At 40.6% G+C, this 25,848-nt stretch overlaps 1 protein-coding gene across 2 annotated transcripts in view; it reads left to right on the forward strand.

Moving 5' to 3' along the window:
• Positions 1–25,848, forward strand: part of SLC25A13 (solute carrier family 25 member 13) — a 187,097-nt gene that overhangs the window by 67,609 nt on the left and 93,640 nt on the right. For both annotated transcript variants that reach the window (XM_053262710.1, XM_053262709.1), the window contains one exon: positions 13,202–13,317. In XM_053262710.1, coding sequence (XP_053118685.1) covers positions 13,202–13,317 — 116 coding nt within the window. The remainder of the gene's footprint in view (positions 1–13,201; positions 13,318–25,848) is intronic.

The raw sequence follows: 25,848 nt of genomic DNA on the forward strand, positions 1-25,848 counted from the left end.
ACTGTAACCTAAAATAGTGTTACTACCAAATTGTTCTTGGGTAGGCACTGGAACATATTTTTTAGTGACTAACAGTTTGAGACATGAATAGGCAAAAACATTCAGGGGCTATGTCATTGCCTTTCATAGACTTTCCTGCAGTGTGGCTGCATTGCCACTATGTAAAATATATACAAATTTAGAAAATGACAAGCACCAGTGACCTCTTGGTATTAGTCATTTTGTGTCCAAGTATCCCTGTGCTTTTCAGGTCATAACTGAAGCTCTAGAGTAACTCTCGCTCACATATAAATGTAAGCACCTGAATAGGCATTTGTATGTCTCTCCATGTACAAGGCATGCCTGAATTTCCCCCCTAATTTTGTCTCCAGTGTGATCTTTTATTCAGCCCTGTGTGGGACAGGAATACTGAATGCTTCTGCATTAGAAAGATGCCTTTTGAAGCATTTAGCAAAGAGCTGACCTTCAGGTGGGTCTTTTGGAGTGCCTTCTGGGGGACCTGCCACCTTCTCATAGATGAACTGTCAAACATTTTCCTGCAAATTACACTCTTAACAATACAACTGGCTTCCTTTAACAATCCATACCCCCCTTTTTTGCCACAATTAAATTCTGTCCAATAAAATATGCAATTTCTGCCAATCATAGCTTGGATTCTAGTAAGTAACTCAGAATACTATATCGCTTTTATTTTTAGAAAGTGTAAACAATTCAAAATAATGCTTTGAAATGCCAGCTTTCCCCATTATTATTGATTTATCTCTAATCTACCATTTTTCGGAACAGGTTGTTTATCTAGATTGAAGCATTAAATAATAGGCATAGCTTACCCTGTGCCCCATTATGCTATGATGGTTAAATTGCTGATTTTAGTAAAGCATTGTGGCTTTTGTATTTATTATACAATGATGAGGATAATGATTAGTATTGCTAAACATGCAGAAGAATGGATGGGGGAACCAAGAATTTTCAGACTCGTGTTCCTTGGGTAGTTTGTCATACACGGGAAGTTAATAGTAGTTTGGCAATTAAATATGCTTGTATTCTTGTAGAATTGCATTCATTTGGTCCCAAAGCTGGGGTGGTCGGGCCAAACTTATAATATAACATATGTAAATACTGGGCAGTAGCACGTGGCTGAGTTCTGTGTAATTGAGTAAGAATGCATGAGCCAGCTGGTTGACATCTAACTCCATTTTAAAAATAAAGTAACTAATTTTACACACAAAGCTGGCATTCGGAGATCTCATTCTATATCAGAGGTGGGCCCTGTTCTATATGATAGTATAATGCTTTATACTTTTCTGCTATTTAAATGTCTATGGACTTTATAGGGGATCATTATGCTTGATTAATAATTCATCCGTCTCTTTCTAGTTTTGCATAAATGTCTACACTTTTTGGATAGATCTAGCAATCTAATTAGCTTTTTGGTATTAAAGCAGAGCTTAAGATGCTTATAATTCTACTCTATAGAAAAGAACAAGTAGACAATGTTTATTATTTATTTATTGATTTGATTTGATTTGTATGCCGCCCTTCCAAAATGGCTCAGGGCAGTTTACAGTTAAAACAAACCACTAAAACAGTAAAGAGCTAAAACAAATTAAAAAACAATATAACAATTAACAATTTAAAAACATTTTAAAACAACAATTAAACAATTACAGTGATTAAAATCCCAAAATCGGGTTTTTAATTTTAAAATAAACCAGATATTAAAACCCCCCAAATTTAGGAAGCTGAGAAAGCTTGGGTGAAAAGATGGGTTTTCAGGTGTTTTTTGAAAATTGCCAGAGATGGGGAGGATCGTATCTCAGCAGGGAGCGCATTTCACAATCTCGAGGCAGCAACTGAGAAGGCCCGTCTCTGTGTAGCCACCAAATGAGTTAGCGGTAAATGGAAACGGACCTCCTCAGATGACCTCAATGGGCGGTCGGGCTTGTAATGAAGAAGACGCTCTCTTAAATACCCAGGGCCTAAGCTGTTTAGGGCTTTGTAAGTTATTTATTTATTTATTTATTTATTTATTTAATGCATTTTTATACCACCCTAACCCAAGGTCTCAGGGCAGTTCACAACAAATAAAAACAGTAAAACACTAATTAAAAATAAAAACAGAAAAATTAAAAGCAAAAAATTTAAAACACAGTTTAAAAATTTAAAGCACAGTTTAAAATTTTAAAACAATATTCTAAAAACACCACTAAAACAAAACAATATCAGTTAAAAGCCTGGGTGAACAGATGTGTCTTTAAAGACTTTTAAAAAGTTGTCAGAGATGGGGAGGCTCTTATTTCACTAGGGAGCGCATTCCAAAGCCTCGGGGCTGCAACGGAGAAGGCGCGTCCCTGAGTAGCCACCAGACGAGCCGGTGGCAAATGCAGATGGACCTCTCCTGATGATCTCAATGGGTGGTGGGGTTCATAACGAAGAAAACGTTCTCTTAAATACCCAGGGCCCAAGCTGTTTAGGGCTTTATAGGTTATGACCAACACCTTGTATTTTGCCCGGAAACATATTGGCAGCCAGTGTAACTCCTTCAATACGGGAGTAATATGGTCTCTCCTAGATGACCCAGAGACCAGCGTGGCTGCCGCATTCTGTACCAACTGTAGTTTCCGGACTACGTACAAGGGCAGCCCCACATAGAGGGCACATAGAGCGCATATTGCAGGTCACACGCTTAATTTGGTATTTTACTCTGATCAGGGTGGTGTTCCGTGGGTGGGGACTCCTGTAATTTCCCCATTGTCATGGACGGACCACCATCTGGTTAAGGTTGGACTTACGACCACTTCCCACCTCCGCAGGGGCGAGGGGCCTATTAGAATGGTTCGCCCAAAGAGGTTACTGGATCCACTAAGAGGAGGATGCCAGCTTGGTTAACAAGTAAAGTCAAGGAAGCTGTAAAGGGGAAGAAGACTTTGTTCAGAAATTGGAAGGCTTGCCCAAATGAAGAGAACAGAAAGGAACACACACTCTGGCAGAAGAAATGCAAAGAGACAATACGGGAGGCAAAAAAAGAGAATGTGAGGAGCATTTAGCTAAAATCCTCAAGGGAAATAACAAAAACTTACCTAAGTGCATCAGAAGCAGGAAACCTGCCTGGGAGGCAGTTGGTCCATTAGATGATGAGGGACTGAAAGGGATTATTAATGAGGATATGGAGATTGTAGTGAAGCTGAACGAGTTATTTGCATCTGTCTTCACAAAAGAGGATACTGAGCGTTTATCTGAGCCTGAACTGAGCTTCTCAGGCTTGGAGGCTGAAGAACTGGGCCAATTTGAGGTGACGAGACATGACATTCTAAACTGAAAAAATTAAAAACTAACAAATCACCAGGGCCATATGGCGTTCACCTGAGAGTCCTTAAAGAACTCAAATGTGAAATTGCCAACCTATTTGCAAAAATATATAACTTATCCCTACAATTAGGCTCTGTACTGGACAGAGTACTGTAAAGTAGCTAGTGTAATGCCAATTTTTTAAAAGGCATCCAGGGGGGATCCGGGAAATTATAGGCCAGTTAGTTTAAAGTCTGTTCCAGACAAATTGATGGAAAGCATTATCAAGGATAAAATTGTTAAACATATAGAAGAACAGGCCTGCTGAAGGAGAATCAGCATGGCTTCTGCAAAGTTAAATATTGCCTCACCAACCTTTTGGAGTTATTTGAGAGTGTCAAAAGATGTGTGGATAAAGGTGATCCAGTTGACATAGTATACCTGCAAAAAGCTTTTGACAAAGTTCCTCATCAAAGACCCACGAAAACTTAGCAGTTATGGGATAAGGGGACAGGTTCATGTGTGGATTTGTGACTGGTTGAAGGTCAGGGGAAAGAAGTAGGAATAAATGGACAGTTTTCTAAATGGAGGGAAGTAAGAAGTGGTGTCCCTTAGGAATCTGTACTGAGACCATTGCTTTTAAATTTATTAATAAATGATCTAGAAGTTGGGGTAACCAGTGAAGTGGCCTAATTTGCAGATGACACTAAACTATTTAGGATAATGAAATCCAAAAGAGATTGTGAGGAGCTCCAAAAGGATCTTTCCAAACTGGTGGAGTGGGTGACAAAATGACAAATGCAGTTCAGTGTTAGCAAGTGTAAAGTGATGCATATTGGGGCAAAGAACCTCTACTGTACTTATACCCTGATGGGGTTTGAGCTGTCGGTGACTGACCGGGAGAGGGATCTTGTGGTTGTGGTGGACAGCTTGTTGAAAGTGTCGACTCAATGTGCGGTAGCTGTGAAAAAGGCCAATTCCATGCTTGGGATCATTAGGAAGGGGATTGAAAATAAAACTGCAAATATTATAATGCTCTTCTACAAATCTATGGTGTGGCCACATTTAGGGTACTGCATACATTTCTGGTCACCATTACTCAGAAAGGACATTATAGAATTGGAGAAGGTGCAGAAGAGGGCAACCAAGATGAAAAGGGACCCGGAGCACTTTATTTTTTAGTTTAGAAAAAAGACAACTGAGGGGAGACATGATAGAGGTCTATAAAATTATGCATAGTGTGGAGACAGTCTGTAGAGATAACACAACACTAGAACTTCACTTCACAACACTAGAACCAGGGGTCATCTGATGAAACTAATTGCCAAGAAATTTAGGACCAACAGAAGGAAGTACTTTTTCACACAGAGCATAATCAACTTGTGGAATTGTCTGCCACAGGATATGGTGGCTGCCAGCAGCTTGGATGGCTTTAAGAGGGGTTTAGATAAATTCATGGAGGACAGATCTTTCAATGGCTACTAGTCTTAGTGCTGTAGGCCACCCCCAGCTTCAAAGGCAAGATGTCTCTAAATACCAGTTGCAGGGGAGCAGTGTTCCCTCTAACAGGGATTCCCAGATGTTCTTGACTGCATCTCCCAGAATCCCCAGCTGCAGTGGTTTTTGTTTGAGGATTCTGGGAGTTGTAGTCAACAATATCTGGGAATCTCTGTTAGAGGGAACACTGCAGGGGAGCAACAGTAGGAGAGATTTCCTTGATATCCTTTGGTGGTTGTAACTAATCTTATAATGGAGGGGATAAAATCCATTAGGAAGTTCTGTTGTCTGAGCTCCATTGTGTGAGCTGCTACCATGTAATAGACCTTTTGGCCTAGATTTGGGTTTTCTCTTTATTGTACGAAAGTAGTGAATAACCTGTGGGTAATTGTTCCAGAAATTCAGATGACCATAAAGCAAATAGTTCAATCTGATGGAGTGGGGAAAGGTTGTTAAACTCATTCTTAACATCCTATATATCATTTCTTCAAAGCAATGCATGGTCTCTTAAATAGAAAAATTGCTGGGATATCGCTAATTACGACAGTATTATGTTGTTTCCAAAGGTCTTATGCTCCCATCTTAGACATTTTAGATTTCTTGATTAGCTCTGCCCTGTTCTGGAGCTTAAAAACCAAGCAAATTTTAAGTGATCACCTGAGATGTGGATACTAGGGAATCTTCAAAGTGTGAAGCTTTTAGTTTCTAATATTCTTTCAGAACAGGATTTTTAATCTTCTTCTAAGCAATTCAGGCACGTATCCTCCAAGCACAAAATGGAGAACCACCATCAATATGGCCAGGTTCTCTTTAAATCTACTGTTGCTTCACTATGATATTGTCTATCTGTATGTTCTCAGATAGATTGTTTGTTTGTTTGTTATTCAGAAGAGCCTGGCAGCTGTAAGCAGCTCAAATTTTGTCAGATCTGTTCTCCTCCATTGGAACTCTCTCTAGCTCTCCCTGCAGCCCCTAAGAATGCAGAAAACCCTGAAATGCATTCCACATGGGGCTGCACTTGAAGATAGTTTGGAAGCTTCAGCTGGTCTAGAATGCTATTGCATGATGCTTGTGGGTACAAATCGCGTTATGAGCGTCATACCCATCCTGCAGCAACTTCATTGGTCACCAGTCTGCTTCTGGGCTAGGTTCAAGGTGCTGGTCTTGACGTTTAAAGCGCTACATAGCTTGGGGTTGGGGTACCTGTTGTGTCTTATTCACCCACATAAACATGCCAGGGCCCTCTGCTCAGTATCTCAGGCCCTGCTCATGGCCCCATCACTAACAGAGATCCAGTTGACGGGGTCTAGAGACGGGGCCTTTTTGGTTGTGGCCCCTTGGCTTTGGAACACGCTGCACGAAGAGCTTCACCATGCTCCCTCCTTCAGTGTTTTTAAAAAAAAACAATACATTTTTTAAAGGGGCTTTATAATTTTTTATCTGCTGCTTCTATCTGGTAGGTTCTTTAGTTTTTATAGTTCTCAGTTTTTAGCTTTTCATTAATAACTGTTAATTTGAAACTGTTTTTAAAACTGTAATTTTAAATGTGGTTTTAGCCTGGGCTTTTAACTTGTTTAATTTTATTAATCTTTTATTTTACATTGTATCTATTTTATTAATGTTATGAGTCTCCCCAAGCAGTAGTGTACTGGAGGGGTGGGGTATAAATATTTTAAATAAATAAAATAAGAGTTCTTAAATTTAAGATATATACAAGATTGATATTGGTTATTTTTGAGATCTTTGGAATAAGGAACTTGAGTATCTTGTTTTTTCAAACCAGTGGCGGTCCAACCTGAAAGCTGTGAAGCATTCTTCCTTGGATTTTAAAATGAGATTAATATAACAAAAACTCTTATTTCATTTCCATTGGACACCCATGTTTAGGGAGGGTTGGTTGCAGACTTGTAGTTGCTGGTGATGTAATTTGGATGGGAACACTTAGGCATATAGTTTGGTCTCGACATGTTCCATTTTGGCTTGAAAATCATAAGACTGTAAGCGTGATTTTGCAGTGATCATTGCTGGTTAAAGATGTTCATGTTCTTGGGGGTTATAGTCCTAGTATTTGGAATTTATGCTTACATAAAGAACTATGGATTCTCCAGGCATGTGGAGTTGCTAAAAGGATTATTATGCAACACTGGAAGGACAAATCTACTCTTGATTTACAACTTTGGGTAACTGATATATGTTTCCTGTCTGTATTTGAATTGGTTTCATTCCAGCAAAGTGGTAAGAAGAGGAACTTTAGAAATTTGGTCTAACTTTAATGACCTGCTTGTGCTTTGAAGAAATTATTCTTGGAAAAGTTTTAAAATATTATATTCGTATGTTAATATTTAAGGATACCTTTTTTGTGCTTTTTATTTTCCTTGTTTATATTATAGTTTCCCCACTGTTGAATGTTAATAATGGAAGAAATACAACAAATATTTATATACTGCTTTTCAACAAAAGTTCCCAAAGTGACATAGATATAAATAATTAAATTAAATTAAACTAGCTTAATCCGTGCAGAACATCTACACGCTAGTACTTGATTGCTCCCCTCACCCATTGCCATAGCCCCCTCAGAGATCTCTCCAACTTCACCTGAGCTGCATTCCTGTTCCTCCTCCATCCGGTTGCTTCCACCCCCCTCATGCCTTTTGGTCACTCCTCCATCCCTCTCACACCTCTTGGTCACGGCTGCAGTGTTGCTGGTGCCTATTGGCCAAGCTGCAGCCCCCTATCCCCAGAGACCTCCCCACCCTCACTCGAGCCCTGCTTCTGTTCCTCCCTACAGGAGAAGCAGCAGCAGTGGTTGACTGGGCCCCTCCTCGCTTGCTGCCACCGCCATGGCCGCTCATTCCCCTCAGGCTGCTAACAGGCTCGGGCCCGTCCCTCGCCTGCTTGCTTGCATGCTTCCTTCCTTCCTTCCTTGCTTCCTTCCTTTCTTTCCTCACTTCTGTCTGTCTGTCTCTCCCTTCCTGAGTTAACAGATCTTATTCATCTTGTTTCCTCATCTAATTCACACAGTAGCAGCCTCCTTCTCTCGACGGGGCTCTTTCCTCCCTCACGACCCCTCTCTTTGCAGACCTATGTCTGCTATCCTTTTTTGTACACACACCCCTCCTCTACAATCAGGAACATCTTCCGACCAGTGACAATTGCTTTCCAACTGATTTTAACCATCACAGGCTCCTCCCTATCTGCATATGGAATCCCTACTGCCCATTCAGTTGCTTCTGCTTGCAAACTCTTGTGAGAGCTGCCATGCATGGGATTAGCCGTGGGTATGCCTTACAGAATGTTTATATCTATATCTATATCTATATCTATATCTATATCTATATCTATGTCTCCTTGTCCCCAAAGTGCTCACAATCTACAAAACCTAAGATAGACACTAGCAACAGCCACTGGAAGGATGTTGTGCTGGGGATGGATAGGGCCAGTTGCTTTCCCTCCTGTGAAATAAAGAGAATCACCACTTTAAAAAGGTGCCTCTTTGATCAGTTAGCAGGGGTTAAGAAAGAAAGAGGTTCCAGTGTTAGAAACCTGTTTTTAGAATCTCGCTGCTCCATAGGCCAAAGACAGATCAAGTTCACAGTGCTTTGAAGCTGGTATTTGAATTAGAACTAGTTGGGCCGGGTGCAGAGCATCTGTACCCCCACCGGCCCGGCTGACCCACTTCTCCCCCTTGCCCAGCTTCTTCCCTCTCTCTTGCCCACAGTTTCTGGCTGGCAGGCTGGTCAAAAAGCCGGCCCACCACCTCCTCCCCACCCATCAATTCTCGGCTGCCCCGCTGCCCCGTGCTACTCCAGGCGGCTGGGCCAGCCGCTACTGCATGCTCATGTCGGCCAGGCCATCCCACCACCACCTGCTATCCTGGTGGCCGGCCCGGCTCATCACCACCTGCTGCTCCCAGCGGCTGGGCCAGCATCCCTATTTTCTCCGTCCCCGTCACTAATGGGCAGCTGCTTACAAATTCTCACGAGAGCTACCACAAATGGGATTAGTGATGGGTACATCTAGGAGAAATAAATATATAGAAGATTGTTACATGAGCACAGAGACCCATCGTGCTTGCCATTCCCCACTCTCCTACTTTCTGCTGATACTGCTCCCCGCTTTCCTCTTTCTCAGCTGGGGAAAGGTGACAACGTGCCCGACTCTGGAGTGCTTCTTAAACTTTCACCAGCTGAAAGGCAGCGGCAGTAGCAAGCTATCGGGTGGATAGGGAAGGGCAGGTCTTGACTAACTGAACGAATATTCGATTGGCTGCCAAGAATGCCAGTTTGTGGCCTTTTAGTGTAGCTGTAGAATGTGTGGTAAGTACCTGGTTGTGTGTGTATGTGTGCCCTTGAGTTTTCCTTTCCATTTTATTTTCTTCTCTGACATCAATCTCTTTCAAAGAAGTGATGATTCCACTTAAAAAAAAAAAAAAGGAATGGTACAGAAGAAGAAACCTCTGACTTATAGGGAATCATTCTGCTTGATTTATAATTCATCAATCCCTTACTAGTTTTGCATCATTAAAATTCAGGGTTATTAGGATTTTCTCAGCCAGGCTTTTAAGTTAGACAAGCCCTTGCTTATGTAGGCAAAATTATTCTTAAGTAGTATATTGAGGTTCATGTTAATATGTGCTGTTTAATGAAACCTAATGATATTCAATGAAGGGTTGTGCTAAGCCAGAGAGAAAAGTTGTTACCTAGGCAACTACCCTTGTGCAGTATAGAGCTTGGAGCATATGGCTATGTAGCATCCATTATTTCAGCATCTTTAACCATTAGGAACCACATGTGTAATTGACTGTGAAAAATTACTGCTCAGTTACTGTATTGTGTGGTCATAATAGAAGTAAATGAGTACGTCGTTGTTGGAGTAGATCTGTTGGGAATCACTTGTGGGCCAGTCTATTTAAGGAGCAAAAATACAATAAGAAGAAAATAGCTGGTTTAATTAACATGTAAAAATTGGGTTAATTTGAATTCAGCTGGCACAGCAGATATTCCTGTTTCTTCTTCAGTAGTCTGTTTTTGAGCCTCACATTTGTACACTTTCTACCTTTTCTGTAAAAATTGCCAATGGCTTTCTTTTAAACTGATTGGGGACTGTTTTAATTAAATATCTGACTTTTTAATGTGTTTGCATTACTTGATCAAAAAATATAGCCGTGATAGTTTGTTGTAGCAAAAAGAACAAAGTGTTGCATGGTACCATTTAAAGATTAACAAATTTTATTGTGACATGAGCGTTGTAGGCTAAAGCTTCTTTCATCAGTTTGTTTCATCTGTCTGATGAAGTAGGCTGCAGCTTACAAAAGCTCATGTCACAATAATTTTTTTAGTCTTATTATCTGAATGTCCCAACAGAGACATCACAGATTGAAAATATAATACTACAATAACTCAAGGGCCTGCACTTTTTTTAACCAAATCCTAGCCAAGCCAGCATAAGCATATTTATGATGATATACACATTAACTGTTGATAGTCTCTAGCATATGCCACAGCAAATCTTAAATGAAATAGATATATTGCATTTTTTTGGTGGGGGTGGGTGGGCTAAATGATTATTTATATCCCCCTGTGTCTCATTGTAGCTTTGAGCTACTTGAGTTAAGATGCTGCGCTCTAAAAAGTAGGCAGACATTAATATGTGAGTCGTCTGGTCACAAATACCAGCCAGTGGAAGAGCTTTTTCCATGGGAACATAGGAAGCTGCCTTATACTGAGACAGACCGTTGGTCCATCTAGCTGAGTATTGTCTACACTGACTGGCAGTGGCTGTCCAAGGTTTCAGGCAGGAATTTCTCCCAGCCCTACCTGGAGAAGCCAGGGATTGAACCTAGGACCTTCTGCATGCAGAGCAGGTGCTCTACCACTGAGCTACAGCCCCATCCCAAGTAGATGCAATAACAGGAGCTGCTTTCTAGCTGCATCCATGATCACCTGGTTTATGCTGAAAGAAAGATGGGCACCTTTTGGACTCGTTTTTAGCCTGAAAAATGTAGTTTACAAGTAAGCAATTTATTGTTGCTTTGTATCCAATGGCACTTGAATTCATTGGGGAAATTTGCATTTGCATTTGGTAAACTGAGGGATTTCCCAAACTTGAAATTTAAGTTCTCTGTAAAATGGTGTTGTGTTCAGCCCCAATTAAATCCTTCCAACCTTTTAGGAGTTTGAAGAAGAAAAAATTAAAAGCCAGCTCACAACCTTCTAAGCTACCAAAATGTCTTTTATTTTAATCTGTCAAAACTTGTAAAAGGATGAACCTTCTACAAGGTAAAAGGCATGCATTAGCTCAATGAGTCTTTCCTGGTTTGAGATCTGGAACTAAAAATTCCAGACTGACCCAGTAACATTACTTTCTAGTCATTTAAGGGACCCCCCCCCCCCACACACACCGCTGCTCATAAAAATGCAAAACATTATTTGTTTTCATACTGCATTTTTAAGCATTTTATTTTCATAGGGCTTTTTCTTTTTTCAATGTAAACATATTGGTTATCTATAAGATTAATGCACCAATCTAGTGTAGTTGGAAGAGGGGTCAGCTGTGACCCCTCCTAACTGGGCAAAGAGGCACCTTTTCAGGTAGTGACCCTGTTCTCTTTAGCAAGGGGAGTGCAACTGTCGTAATCAACCCTCGCACAAGGGATGTACAGAATGGTTTGCGGCTGGAACGTTCCAACTGTGAACTGGCCATTTCAAGTTAATATAGGTTCAGTAACTCAGAACAGAACACCTGTCAAGTGGAGGGCCTGTTCCGAGCTTGAAACACTCGGAACGTTCCAAGTGCCATTTTGGACTAAAAAGTTGTGCTCTTCTGGCCACTGTGCACGTGTAGCAGCCATTTGTGTGTTCAGCACCACCATGCAAATAGCTGCCACGTGTGCACAGAGTCCAGAAGAGCAGAATGTTGGAGTCTAAAATGGCGCTTAGTCCGTTCCGAGTTGGAATGAGGGTGTTCTCTTGGAACAACCGGCTCTACTGGTTGTTCCGACATAACATTCCAGGGCTTGGAACAGAATGCAAAGTCTGTTCCATGCACATCCCAACCCAGCACAGCATCCCTCTGGTGGCTGTAGCAGGTATCTACCTTGTCTCTGGTTTTAGATTGTGAACCCTTTTGAGAGAGGGAGCAGCCTTGTCTTTCTTCTTCCAGTGTAAACTGTTTTGAGAAGGGGTTTTTTTTTGGTTGAAATGTGGTACAGTATATAAATATTCTTACTAATAATGATGAGGGAGATGTGGGTTCATTACCTGCTTAGCCATAAAGTTCACTGCTTGCATTGAGGAGACTGGTCTGTCTCATTCTAACCAACACATGAGGACAAAATAAGCTAAAAGTCTTATGGCCCTAGAGCTTCTTGTGTGCAGCATCATATACTCCTTCCCACAAGAATCTTTAGCTAGTCCCTCCCCTTCCATTCAGTAATATGACTAGTACAGTTAAAGATTGGTAGTGTTTAGTGCATGAGCATGAATGAGGCATGAATATTATGGCAAGGATGTTCTTGCTTAGGGTGAGGGGGATGGAGAACACTATTGTTCCTTGCTGCTTTGGAAACTATTCTTCAAACCAACGTGAGATTGAGAACCAGTTTGGCTGATTTCAAATTGTTTTATCTTGAAAAAATAAAAGAGTAAAAAAATCCCACTGCTTCTCAGCAGCTCTTTGGGTGTGCCTGAAGTAGTTTTTTGAATCCCAAGCAATATGTGCATCCCAAGTATTGAATATGAGACCTAATCTAGTGTGGTTATTTGACTTGGTGGTTCATACCATATGTCTGCAGCCTGCTAGCCATAATTACATTCTGCTAATTTTTCTCTGTTAAAAACACTTTGGGATGTAGTGGTGGTGTCACTTCCTCCCTCCTTATTTTAAATTATTTGTATCCTACCTGTCTGCTTCTCAGAACAAAACAAAACACACCTGAAGGTAATAGGCAGTAAGAAATGAAATACAGTACAAATAACATTCAGCCATAAAATAGTGGATGAACAGAAATAGTCAAAAACCAAAACAACTCAATCTCAAATCTAGAATAGCAAAAAAAGGATCAAAAGTTAAAAGCCCATAGCAACATCAGGGTGAGTTTGATTCTAAAAATCGAAATCAAATGGCTTCTAAAAACAGGAAGATTTTCACAGGTTTCCAGAAGATGAGGAGTAAGGAAGGTTAAATGAACATTCTGGGCACATATTTTCAGAGTCTGGGTGCAATGACTAAAAAGACCCTGTCTGTTCTGTTATGCTAGTTATGATTGTTACATCACTATGCACAAAGGAACTGGATGCATATTTTGTTTATCAAGATTTGACCAATGTACTTGTTTTCTGTAATGATCTAAGGTTGTCTTTAACATTCCATGAGCAAGTGGCTTTATTTATTTTCTTTCTTTCTTTCTTTTTGGTAGGTTGATATCCTTTCAAGAATTTGTAGCATTTGAATCTGTCCTCTGTGCTCCAGATGCATTATTCATGGTGGCATTCCAGCTTTTTGACAAAACTGGTAAAGGAGAAGTTACTTTTGGTAAGACTTGTTTCCCCCTCCACTACAAAAAATGTGACACATATAATGTATAAATGCTTATTATTGAAGGGTTGTGTTTTCATTTCCCTGCATTCATGCTAATATTTAACTGATCACTTGTTGCTATTTAAATTTCTCAACTGTGTATTTAGCTGTCAGAAATAAAACCCAAATTCCAATGCAATCTCATTTAACTCTCAAATAAGACTATTTAAATTTTGAGCATAAGATTTTTATAATTTTATGTTGATATCATAAAGCTTTTTGAAATAATCTTCAGCAACTGTGAATATTCTTCTTTTAAATGTGAAAAACCTACCTAAAGACCCACCTCTCCCATCCAGTTACATCCCATCCAGTTAGATAATTTCAGATGGCCCTTCTGTCGGGCCCTGATTTCCGAGATGTTCAGGGCTCTAGGACCCGTGAAAGGGCCTTTTCGGTTGCTGCCCCGCTCCTTTGGAACTCTCTCCCCCTACAAATCCGGCTAGTCCCTTCCTTGCCAATCTTCAGATCACTATTGAAGACTTTTCTTTTTCACCAGGCTTTTGCCCTGTAGTTTATTTTTCTGTTGTTTGGCAGTTATGTTAGTTTTTAATTTAGAATGTAATTTTTAATGTTGCCTGTTTGCATCTTGTTGTGCACTGCCTGGAGTCTTCGGAGTGGGCGGTATATTAAATGTCTCTAATACACAAATAAATAAATAAAAATGCTATGAGCAAGATCCAGCCATAGTTCAGTGCTTTTACTCCCATTGATATTTGTACATGCTCAGGTTTCTCCCCAAATCAATGAGGCTTAAGAGTGCTTGCCTTTGACTGGACAATTCCCTGGGTGCTTGTGTGCATGCTAATGTGATACATCAGTCAAAACAAATAAATCTTACCACTATAATGCACTGTAGCATCTGAAATGCTTTTGTTTACTAGACTTTTTTGATCGCAAGTATTTTAATTGTATTTATTATTTGTTAGTTTAAACTTACATGCCACTTGATTGACCTAAGGCCTCAGAATGGCTGACAACAATATGAAAACAAGGTAAACCAAGATAAAAATATGTTGCTGAGCATCCTAACTAATGAAATGCTGGTGCTCCGTGGCCCCTGTGGATGGGTTTCAGACTAATGTAGCACCGGTGCTTGGGCAATTTTGACAGTCTCGCCTTTCCTCGGAAATCCTCTGTCACTCAGAAATCCGGAGAGCTGTGCGATACAATTTGGTGTGACACAGAGGGCTTCCAGGAGAAGAGGAGGTAAATGAAGTTCGCATTCCTCTCCTACATGAGTGTTGAGGTAGTCAGTTCCATGTACAGCACCAGCGCATCCCATGGAGCACCAGTGCTTCATTTGTAAGGATGTTGGACAGTAGAAGTTCAGTACTATAAAGTATCTTAAGGCAAGTCATGCTTTTTGTTTTTGTTGCACCTCACTGGTACTGAAAATCTCATAAAATGTCCAGAAGTTAGAAAACACCACATACTGTTGTTGTTTTTTTGAATTACGAAAAGGAAAACAACAAAATTCAACCTTCTTTCAGAAATAAACCACAGCTGATAATTTGTGCATTGTCCTACCAGACAGAATGGGATCGTGGGACTAGACAGGTGGCAACTAGCCCTGCAAATGACAGATGATTGTTTTGTTGGGTTTCTAAGAATAAGCTGCCCTGATGCCATCGATTTAAGTGGCATGTCTTGGCTTCATGGAGCTATATATCTATTATATATTTATATATATATTTATATATATTTATATATAAAATATATAAAGTGAACATACAGCAAAGAAGACACAACAAAACATATTTGAAGTTGCAAAAGACAAATGGAACTTTGGGACCTACATTGTCCAAACCTTTCTGCAAATATTTGTGTGTCACTTTCTTCCCGCTCCCTGCTCCCCCCACACCTTTTTTTAACAAAACAAGCCATTCATTTCTCTACAAAATGCCAACTTATTTTAAATTTCCCACACATGGACATCTGCCTTGCATTTGGTAATATTGCGCAGGAAATGTTCTTGGCAGATGGATTCCAGTAATAACCTAGTTCTTATTAGGCAGTACATTTTTAAAGTTTAGTGTTCCTGAAGAGTTACATACGAGAATTGTACTTTGTATCACCTGTGGTGTTTCTGACAATGTATAATATCTCAGGATCAGCATTCTGCATGTTTACATATCTTTCCAAGGGTAGACTTTGTGTTAGGAAGTGCTGAAACTCAGCTACAAAGAGACTGTGAAATTTGGCTACCCTTCTATGAAGCTACTCTGATTGCTGAAAATATTTCAAAATCTGCTAAATATTTTCAGTGTGTTTAACATTAGATTGTACTAATTGGTAAGCTCTCTGAATTGGGCAATCTGTCCTTCTTCCCCACTCCACCCTGGCAAACAATAGCAAACACGCAGGTAGTTTAGAGTTCTCTTTTTAAAGTCCTAATTTTATAACAGTTGGGTTTGAGTGCTTATAAGTTAGCTATATGAAATGATTGTGAACAAGCCAGTGACATAGACAGGAGGCCTTTCCCCTCCTGACTCTCACCCCACAGAATCGTTTCCTACATGTACTGTTTAAAATAAGGGGTTTTTAGTTGTTGCTATGTTGCTGTGTGGAGAGGAGAGCTGGTCTTGTGGTAGCAAGTATGACTTGTCCCCATAGCTAAGCAGGGTCTGCCCTGGTTGCATATGAATGGGAGACTTGATCTGTGAGCACTGCAAGATATTCCCCTCAGGGGATGAAGCCGCTCTGGGAAGAGCATCTAGGCTCCAAGTTCCCTCTCTGGCTTCTTCAAGATAGGGCTGAGAGAGATTCCTGCCTGCAACCTTGGAGAAGCCGCTTCCAGTCTGTGAAGACAATACTGAGCGAGATAGACCAATGGTCTGACTCAGTATATGGCAGTTTCCTATGATAGACTGTATGAAATGAGATGTGGTAGAATACTTTGGCTTACAACAGATGCAGACTGCCTTGGCCTTTGTATTGCATGGTAGATTTAGCTGCTGCTCTTTGCTGGGAGTTACAGATCTCAGCAGGATGGTGGAAGGAAGTTTAGTTGGCTTTTAAATTTGAGACAGAGAATAAACCATTGCTTCTTACTCCAGAGTGTTGACAGGCACATAAAAGCTGATAATGTAAGTCCAGGGGTTTAAGAGGCTTAACAGTTTTGAGGTTTTTTTGTATTACTGTATTTTAATGCCTCATTAAAAAGGCACAGTTCTTTGATATCCTTTATTAGATGGTTTAATAATGAAAAGTTTAGATGCTTAGGTCTAAATGTCAACATTTTAAAAATTAACAGTCCTTTTAATAACATTTATCTTTAATTCTACGTAAAGTAGGGGGCAAAGCAAATTTAACAACTTCTGGCCTTGCGTACATCAGAAATAATTGCTTAGAGCTTGCATTGTCTTTTTGCAGGCACTGCAGTGCTGGTGTGAAGCAAAATCCCTTTTTACAAGTAGATATGAAAGCCTGAGAGGTTACTTTAATTTTAAAAGGGATTAATGTTATGCCTTGTACAGTGAGCCTTGGTATCCTGTTGGAATATTCACATGGAGACATTTGGGAATTAGAAAAGGCTGGCTAAAAATGGCCAGGAAAAGGGGGAATATGCCCTAAATAAGGAATAGAATAAATGAAGAATTATTCCTCATTGGAAAATATGGACCACTTTGCGGAAGACACAATTTCCTGCATGGAAATCATTACTGGTAGCAAAAGGAGTGGTTTCTGCTGAGAGTTCATATTGGGCTTTTAATGTGTTTCTTTTGCCATGGATGCATGTAGCAAATTTGGCATTTGTATATATGGAAAAATATGCAAGAGATTCATCCTCCATATCCTACTACAACAACAGCAGCAGCAGCAATAATAAAAAGAAATAGAAAAAATAACAAAATACAAAGATCTACAAATTGAAATTGAAAGGTTGTGGCAGAAGACGACCAAAATAATCCCAGTAGTAATTGGCGCCCTAGGTGCAATTCCAAAACAACTTGAAGAGCACCTCAACACCATAGGGGCCACAGAAATCACCATGAACCAATTACAAAAAGCAACTTTACTGGGAACAGCCTATATTCTGTGACGATATCTATAATAATAACAGCAACAATATTGATAACAAAATTCAGCCATCCCAGGTCCTTGGGAAGGACTCAATGTCTGGATAAAACAAACTGGTCAATAACACCTGTCTGACTGTGTCAACAACAACAACAACAATAATAATCCACCACAAACTTTGTAAAGAAGCAGATGAAACTGTGGACCACCTAATCAGCTGTTGTAAAAAGATCGCACAGACTGACTACAAACAAAGGCATGACAAAGTAGCAGGGATGATACACTGGAACATCTGCAAAAAATACAAGCTACCTGTAGCCAAACATTGGTGGGACCATAAAATTGAAAAAGTTGAAGAAAATGAAGATGCAAAAATATTATGGGACTTCCGACTACAATCAGACAAATATCTGCCACACAATACACCAGATATAACTGTAGTCGAGAAGAAAGAAAAACAAGTCAAAATAATCGACATAGCAATACCAGGGGATAGCAGAATAGAAGAAAAAGAAATAGAAAAAATCACCAGGTACAAAGATCTACCAATTGAAATTGAAAGGCTGTGGCAGAAAAAGACCAAAATCATCCCAGTGGTAATTGGCACCCTGGGTGCAGTTCCAAAAGACCTTGAAGAGCACCTCAACACCATAGGGGCCACAGAAATCACCATCAGCCAATTAAAAAAAGCAGCTTTACTGGGAACAGCCTATATTCTGCGACGATATCTATAACAATTGACAATAAAATTCAGCCATCCCAGGTCCTTGGGAAGGACTCGATGTCTGGATAAAACAAACCAGTCAGTAACACCTGTCTGACTGTAAATAAGAAATAATAATCTTTATTTGTTAGCTGCCCCGTTACAAGTTGTTCTCTGGGTGGCTCACAACACATTAAAAATACATTAAATCATAAGAGACCAAAGGGATAGGGGATGGAGGGGAAAAGAACAAAATACAATACAAAGCAATTTTAAAACTCATTTAAAATAGGTTAAAACTCATTTAAAACAGGTCAAATTCATTGGGGAGGCTATTCCATAAATGGGGTGTAACCACCGAAAAGGCGCTCTCCCTAGTAGCCAACCGCCTCACCTTGTTTGTCAGAGGCACTGGGAGGAGGGCCTCCGAAGGTCTAGTTTGGGACATATGGGGCAAGGGGCCCCCTCAGGTAACCTGGTCCCAAGCCATTTAAGGCTTTATGTTAAAAACCAGCACTTTGAATTGGGCCTGGAAATGGACTGGGAACCAGTATGCTGATGAAGCACTGGCATAATATGCTCAAAATGTCCAGTCCCAGTTAATAATCTTGCAGCCCTATTTTGTACCAGCTGCAGTTTCTGGACCATTTTCAATGGCAGCCCCACTTGCAATGCATTGCAGTAATCTAAGTAAGAGGTTACCAGAGCATGAATAACTGTGTCCAAGCTATCTCTTTCCGGGTAAGGTCACAGTTGGCATATCAGCTGAAGCTGATAAAAGGTGCTCTGAGCCACAGAAGCCATTTGAGCCTCTAGGGACAGTGCTGGGTCGATGAGCACCCCCAAACCGCGGGCTTGGCCCCTTGGGGGGGGGGAGTGCTACCCCATCTAGTACAGGCTGAACATCATTCACCCGGGCAGAGGAACCACTGGCCAACAGTACTTCACCAACAGTGAAGTAACTTAGAAAATGTTTTATCTTCTGTGAAACAGCCAGCAATTGTTACTGTTTTCATGTTTAGCATTTAGGCTGCAGTGCTGTTGCTACTTTTGGGGGTGTGAAATGGAAATAAGTATATTGGGTCTACTTCCCCACTTTTGGGGGAACAGCATGACCCCTTCTAGGTGGCAAATTGCAAGGTCTTCCTGGCTTGTTCATTAATTTGCATCTTCCCCTACCTCTGCCAGAGGAGCAAGACTGCAGTATGTGATTATTAGGGTCATTCCTAATCTGTCCCCAAAATTCCTGGATGACGTATCACTGAACAGATTCCAATAGAGCTCTTCTTCTTAGCATTTTATTGCACAATCCAGTTTATTTTGCATAACGGATCTGACATTGGCAAAGATGTGTAATTCAAAACACCTATGAGCAAACTCTGACTCATCCTTAAGGGAGAGGAAAATACTGTGTGACAGTAACTTTATATCTGTCACAGAATGCCCTAGTCACCCAATTTCAGCACTGGAAAGAAAGAGCAGTAGAGAATTTTTCTTTTGCCTGTTATCCATAGGTTACTTATAAGTTTTACATCTCCATTGTTTGCTAAAACATTTTCTCTTAACCCACTTAGAAAATACACACACACTCTAGAGAGTCAGGGATGAGCTCACATACCCTAGAGTAATTCCTCTCCTCCTTTGGCAGGGGCGTTTCAGTAAAAATAAGTATCCTTAGAGCATTCTATATTGTGTTCAGATTTTTTACAGGATTTAGCATCCTTGAAGTGCAGGCTATCAGAAACAGGTTTACCACTCTTGAGCATCCAGAGTTTAACAACAGAATACAAATTCATACCAGAAAGAAATTGTCTTCTCTGTTGTTGAGGGCTATCTTGTCAAAGATCATGAGAACAGCGCAGAAGCTCTTCCAGTTCAATGGGTCAAAAATCCACTCTTTATGAAAGGCTAAATGTGGATTTGCACGAATGACTATAATGGCTCCAATTTTGAAAGATAGAGGTAACAGAGAGCACTTCCAGTTAGTGGTCTGATTTCAGAATGCAGCATGCTCAAATGACTAAAATATTGTGCTTTCTGCTTTTCTTCATGCTTCTTAAAAAAGAGAGAGAGGAGGAAAAAATAGGTATGGAGAAGGTGGGATAGAGCCAATTTGAGAGTAAATTCAAACAGCATAAGGTCACTGTCTGGTTAACTGAGAGTTGAAATATAACCATCCTTTATAAGACTACAGTATAGATGAAAAGGCCCATTTACTAAGCTGCAATTTTGGAAGGAATTTGACCTGCCTCTTCCAAAAAAACACTGCTGTAGTAGCAACGTTGTTGCAGGCTTTAACCTCAGACTTCTTCAGTCTCAAATAAACATGTGTTGCATTGAAAATCACAAGATCAACATAGCTCAAAGGGCATAATATATATATATTTACTCTGGATTTTTTAATATCTCCCATGCTCTGCTCGTTTGCTCAGGAGTAGACTTACTGAAATCAGTGGAAGGTTGATTGATTAAAGAAGGCAGATCTAATGACATGTTTGTAAGGGACAAATAAACATTCAGCAGTTACTTTAGACAACATTATCTAGACAGGTACCATATTCCTGCCTCTGACTTCCATCTTATGTGCCATTAAGAAAACACAATTCTTAATTGTTTGGGGGAAGATATCATTTCAGTGTTTTGCCTGTGAAATGCACTGAAGCCAGCAATTAATATGAAGTAATTCTGTGGTACCTTTAGAACCTTGTCTGCAGAACATAGCCACTTTGGGTGGTGTTCTAATCAGAGGCAGATCTACAATGGAGTGGCTGTGTCCTCTGGACACAGGCTGCTAACTGCGCTCAGCGGAGTTGTGCTCACCCACCCCGCAAACCCTCCCACCGCTGACGTCTGTGGCCCCATCTTGCTTCCACCGTTGTGACTGGCTTGGTTCCCTTTGCTCGCCACAATGCAGTATAATGACATTCCTGCACCTGTTTTTGATGGATGGGCTCACGCCAGGGCAGTGACGCCATTGTACCACGTCACAACTGGCAAAGGGAAGTAAGTCAGCCATGGTGGTTGTGAGAGGGGCCAGTGGAGGCCAGCAGTGGATGGGGTGAAGGGCTGCGGTGGCAGCAACAATGGCTGGCCACCAAAAAATTGAGATACAGGCCACCACAAATATCGCTACACACCTGATTCTAATAATGTAAAAGTGGGCTATAAATAATGTCTATAGGCCTGTTGTGACCTCCACTATGTCTGTTTGCAGCTCCCTAGAATTTTTCCATATGCCTGTTGTTAGCAGATCTTTCCCATCTCTTTGTGGGGACACTAGGTTCCACTAACGCCCATCAAAAATGAGGGTGGTAGTATGAGAATTTCTGCATTACTATAATTGAAATTACTCCTCTGTGAATTCAGAGGTTTGGGAGTTAGCATTAGCTTTTCTAGCCTGTTTCAGCCATCAAACCATGTGGGGAAGGGTTGTAGCTTAGTAGACAAACATCTGCTTTGAGTGCAGAAAGTCTTATGTTCAGTCCCTAGTATCTCCACATAGGGCGGGAAAATCCCACATTCTGAACCCCTGGAGAGCTGCAGCCAATCAGTAGAGACAATACTGAGTTAAATGGACTAATAGTCTGATGTGGGGTAAAGCAATCCTATATGATGTGCTGCCTGCCTGCAACTGAGACTGGTTGGTGCAGAGAGCGCTTTGGGGTGCAGAAAGAGAAAAAGAGAGGTAATGGAGAGCTGAGAATCGGTGGTGGTCCCATATGAGAGGTTGCCATGGGATTTAAAGAGAAAAAGAGGGAAGTAGCAAATATGGGGCTGTAGAGAGACCTGTGGATTGAGAAACAAGAGGGCAGCACTGAGAGAGGGAGAAGAGTGCATGCACTGTAGAGTGTAGAGAGAACAGGAGGGTTAATGGAGAAAAGGGATCAGGGAGAATTTCGTGCGCACCGAGAGAAGGGTACTATATTATAGGTCAAAATGGAAAGAAAACACTTTTCTGTTTTCAGAAAACAATGGACTTATTGAGTTAGTACATATATAAATGCAGCCTTTGAGACAATTTGAGAAGTATACCCCTTTTTATATTGTAGTAAATGGGAAATACCTTAAGCATGTTTTGTGTGCATCAAAACTTGCACACATGCAAGGATTATCTGGACTGGGCATTTCTACAGGAAGTTCCATTTGTACCTTGGTTGTGCCTGCATGACTTTGGATGCCAAGGCATTCTACGAATTCAATCCCAAAATCAGAGTTACACATCCACCAGGCATCCCGGCTATGTAGCCTTATTAATTTGAAAGAGGCTTGCACAGGAAACAACACAAGTCCATTTAAATGAATGGAGGTTGAGCTGATAGAATGCATATGTTCTTACCTTAATGCTTCTACTTAACATTATATTCTACGGGGGAATTGTGCATGTTATTGAGGCATTTGTGCAATCATGTAAACATTTCATACCGATTCAAAAAGTTGGACTTGTCTTTGAACACACACTACAGCGATAGGAATGTTAACTGTTTTGTGAAAGTGCAAGCTGCAAATTATAGCCACTGCAAGAAGGTCTTCTGATGAGTGTTAACTTTCGAGGTGCAGACTAAGCACAGAGAAAATAATGGACTCCGTTCACTTATCAGTCTAAATGGTTCAAAACAATTTTGGGGGAAACTCACCCTCCTCATTTACAATGTTGCTTAGCTAGGCTCAAGCTAGACTTTTAGAAGAGCAGAACCATAAAGGACTCTGGAATGTAGAGATGGCTCAGGCTGCCTGTATGGTTGCTCCTAGCCATCTTCTCCCATTGCTGATAGCCAGATCAGCTCCCTGGGAGCTTGGGATGGTGAAGCAATTTGGATGACAACTCCAGTGCAGATGGAGAAAAACTTGGCAGGAGTGACCAATTACTGGCTACAAGCCCATTTGAAAGCCCGCTCAATGCTTGTGATGGTGAAGAAGGTATTATTGTATCTGTGCAAGGGAGCTCTTCTGAATAAATAGAGGACATTCTCCATTCTGGCCCCCAAGAGTATAATCTTCAGTAGCCCACAGTGATTTGTTTAAGGACCTTGCAGATATAATAAAATCACTTGCAGTCACTCTTACCTCAAATCCAGTTTAAATTTTATACAAAGGCAGAGTGTTCCTAGAACTCTATCTATCTGGTTACAATTGCTTGAATGAGTTTATTATTGCAAACCAAGGTGAAGATATGGTGCTTAGAGAGAGTATGATTAACCATCTGTATATCTGACTCTTGCTCATTTTAACTGATAATACCTAGCCAAGAAGTTGCAGATGGTTGGGTTCGGCAGGTGCTGCTGGGGGTTGACCCAGCTTCCTTGAAACCGATGGTTGTAAGGCCTCTCTCCCTTAGTGAACCCTAACCGTTTTTCATCTATTGACTGGTGGAGGATCTCACTTTGCGAGAGGGCAGGGTGTTGGCAGCAGTTCAGAGAGGACAGTCTCTTTCTACATCAATTTCAGTCTGACCTCTGACCCAGTTTTGGGTCTGAAACGGTCTTGGTTAGTGACAACGACGAATATTTATACACCGCTTTTCAACAGAAGTTTCCAAAGCGGTTTACATTGATATAAATAAAATGGCTCCCTATCCCCAAAGGGCTCACAAGCTTAAAAAAAACAAAAAACCACATAAACCAAACAAACCCATAAGATAGACACCAGCAACAGACACTGCAGGCATGAAGTGCTGGGGATGGATAGGGCCAGTAGCTCTTCCCCTGCAAAATAAAGAGAATCACCACTTTAAAAAGGTGCCTCTTTGCTCATTTAGTAGGGGTCCTCGTGGTGAAGGGTGTCCCTGTGGTTTTCGGATAGCTGCTACCCTGATCACTGGTTGGGCAGCTGGTGCTGCATAGGAAGCCACCAAAAGCCCCATGATTGGACTGAATCAGCTCAGAACATCTAGCCCTCCCAAAGTCATAGCATCCCCTCCCCAAAGTCATATGTACCAACCCACTTTGGGACAGAGCAGCTGGGGCATGTGTGTAGGAGAGAAGGATTTTTTTTTAAAGCAGTTTGAAACTCAAGCCTGAGCATCAAGCCCTGGACCATAGGCGAGTGAGATGTTTTCTCTCCCTCATTGCCTTCCAAAGTACATAATGTCTTTTAAGAAAATTTGTTCTTCCGTGTTCATTTTCTTACAACCTTGAATATAGGATTCAGAGCTGCAAGTCTAATTCTACGTTACTTTCTTCTTCAGACTCTTTTAACTATGATTAATATAAAAGGACCTTGTCAAAAGCTTTGAAAAAGCAACCTTGGTATAGGTGCATATAGGACTGCCTCCACTTATGCCATTATGCAATTTAACTTATGAAATCTCCAATTTGCCTGGTACTCTTTGCTTAGTACAAGATAGCGCTGTCTCTTGTAATAATTTGTTAACCATATTGGCAGGGTAGAAGCTTATTCTTCCCTGTCAGGTTCACAGCTTTTGCTTTTTGAAGATTTGACATAACTAAAGTACATAGCTTCTGTATGGGGGGCAAGTTGGTCCATATACAAATCCTGCAAAACCTGAAGCTCAACAGTCAATGTTCTTGAGGAACTTATTGCAGACACCACGTTGTGTCACAAACACAGGACTCCGCTTGGAAGTGGGTGTTGCAGAAGTGGGTCAATGGCTTAGTATTTTTGAATTGTGCTTAAAGTTAAAATTTCATTCTACTGACCTAGCTCCTTTGGTATTACTAGATAAATTTTAATCTTACTGGAAACATTCATTAGGAAGGAAATTATGTCATTGCAGCTTCTCCTTAGACTTTCTTATATCAATGAGCTATGAAAGGGCTAGATTAATGATTAAACAGAGAATGAATGACATAGACAGCAAATTGAATTGAGCCATGTGACCAAGTCTGTGGTGCTGAGCACTCAAGTTTCTAAGATCAGCTCTGCTAGGTACCTTGATCAGATTAAAGGTAAACGTAAAGGGTGTTGTCAAGTCTGTGTCGACTCCTGGCAACCACAGAGCCCTGTGGGGTTGTCTTTGGTAGAATACAGGAGGGGGTTTACCATTGCCATTTTCCGTGCAATATTAGATTACTGCCCCCAAATATAAAGTTTTTTTGTTAGCCTGTTCAGATGCAATGTGTACACCTGTGCTTGAGGAAAGATTTAAAAAGGTTCCATATGCAAAATGTCTATGTCCATGTAACACAGGGAGGGTTGAAATAACAGCTCATTTTTTGTTTTATGGCCATTTTTTCTAAAGATATTTGTAGTTATTATTTGTTGCATTTTAAAAAAGATGTGTTCTCATATGTTTTATGTAAGTTATCTTTTATCTGATATGAATGATATGTTACATTTATTTATTTATTTATTTATTTATTTATTCATTCATTCATTCATTCATTCAATTTTTATACCGCCCTTCCAAAATGGCTCAGGGCGGTTTACAATTAAAACAAAACCATTAAAACCAATAACAGTTAAAACAGAAATGTTTATATTTTAACTGTGAAATATCAATTAACCATTAAAACATTATAAAACACAATTAAACAATCAGAATAATTAAAACCCTGAAAACCAGGTTACAGCATTAAAACAATTAAAACTAATTATAAACCCTAAAAGGCCAGGCCAAACAGATAGGTCTTAAGGGCTCTCCTGAAGGTCAGTAACGAATTCAGATTGTGAATTTCTGCTGGGAGTGCATTCCACAGCCCAGGAGCAGCTACAGAGAAGGCCCGCTTCTGAATTGCCACCAAACGAACTGGTGGTAACTGGAGAAGGACCTCCTCAGATGACTTAAACGTGTGGTGGGTATC

This window comes from Hemicordylus capensis, chromosome 6 (assembly GCF_027244095.1).
Source record: "Hemicordylus capensis ecotype Gifberg chromosome 6, rHemCap1.1.pri, whole genome shotgun sequence".
NCBI classification, from domain to species: Eukaryota; Metazoa; Chordata; class Lepidosauria; order Squamata; family Cordylidae; genus Hemicordylus; species Hemicordylus capensis.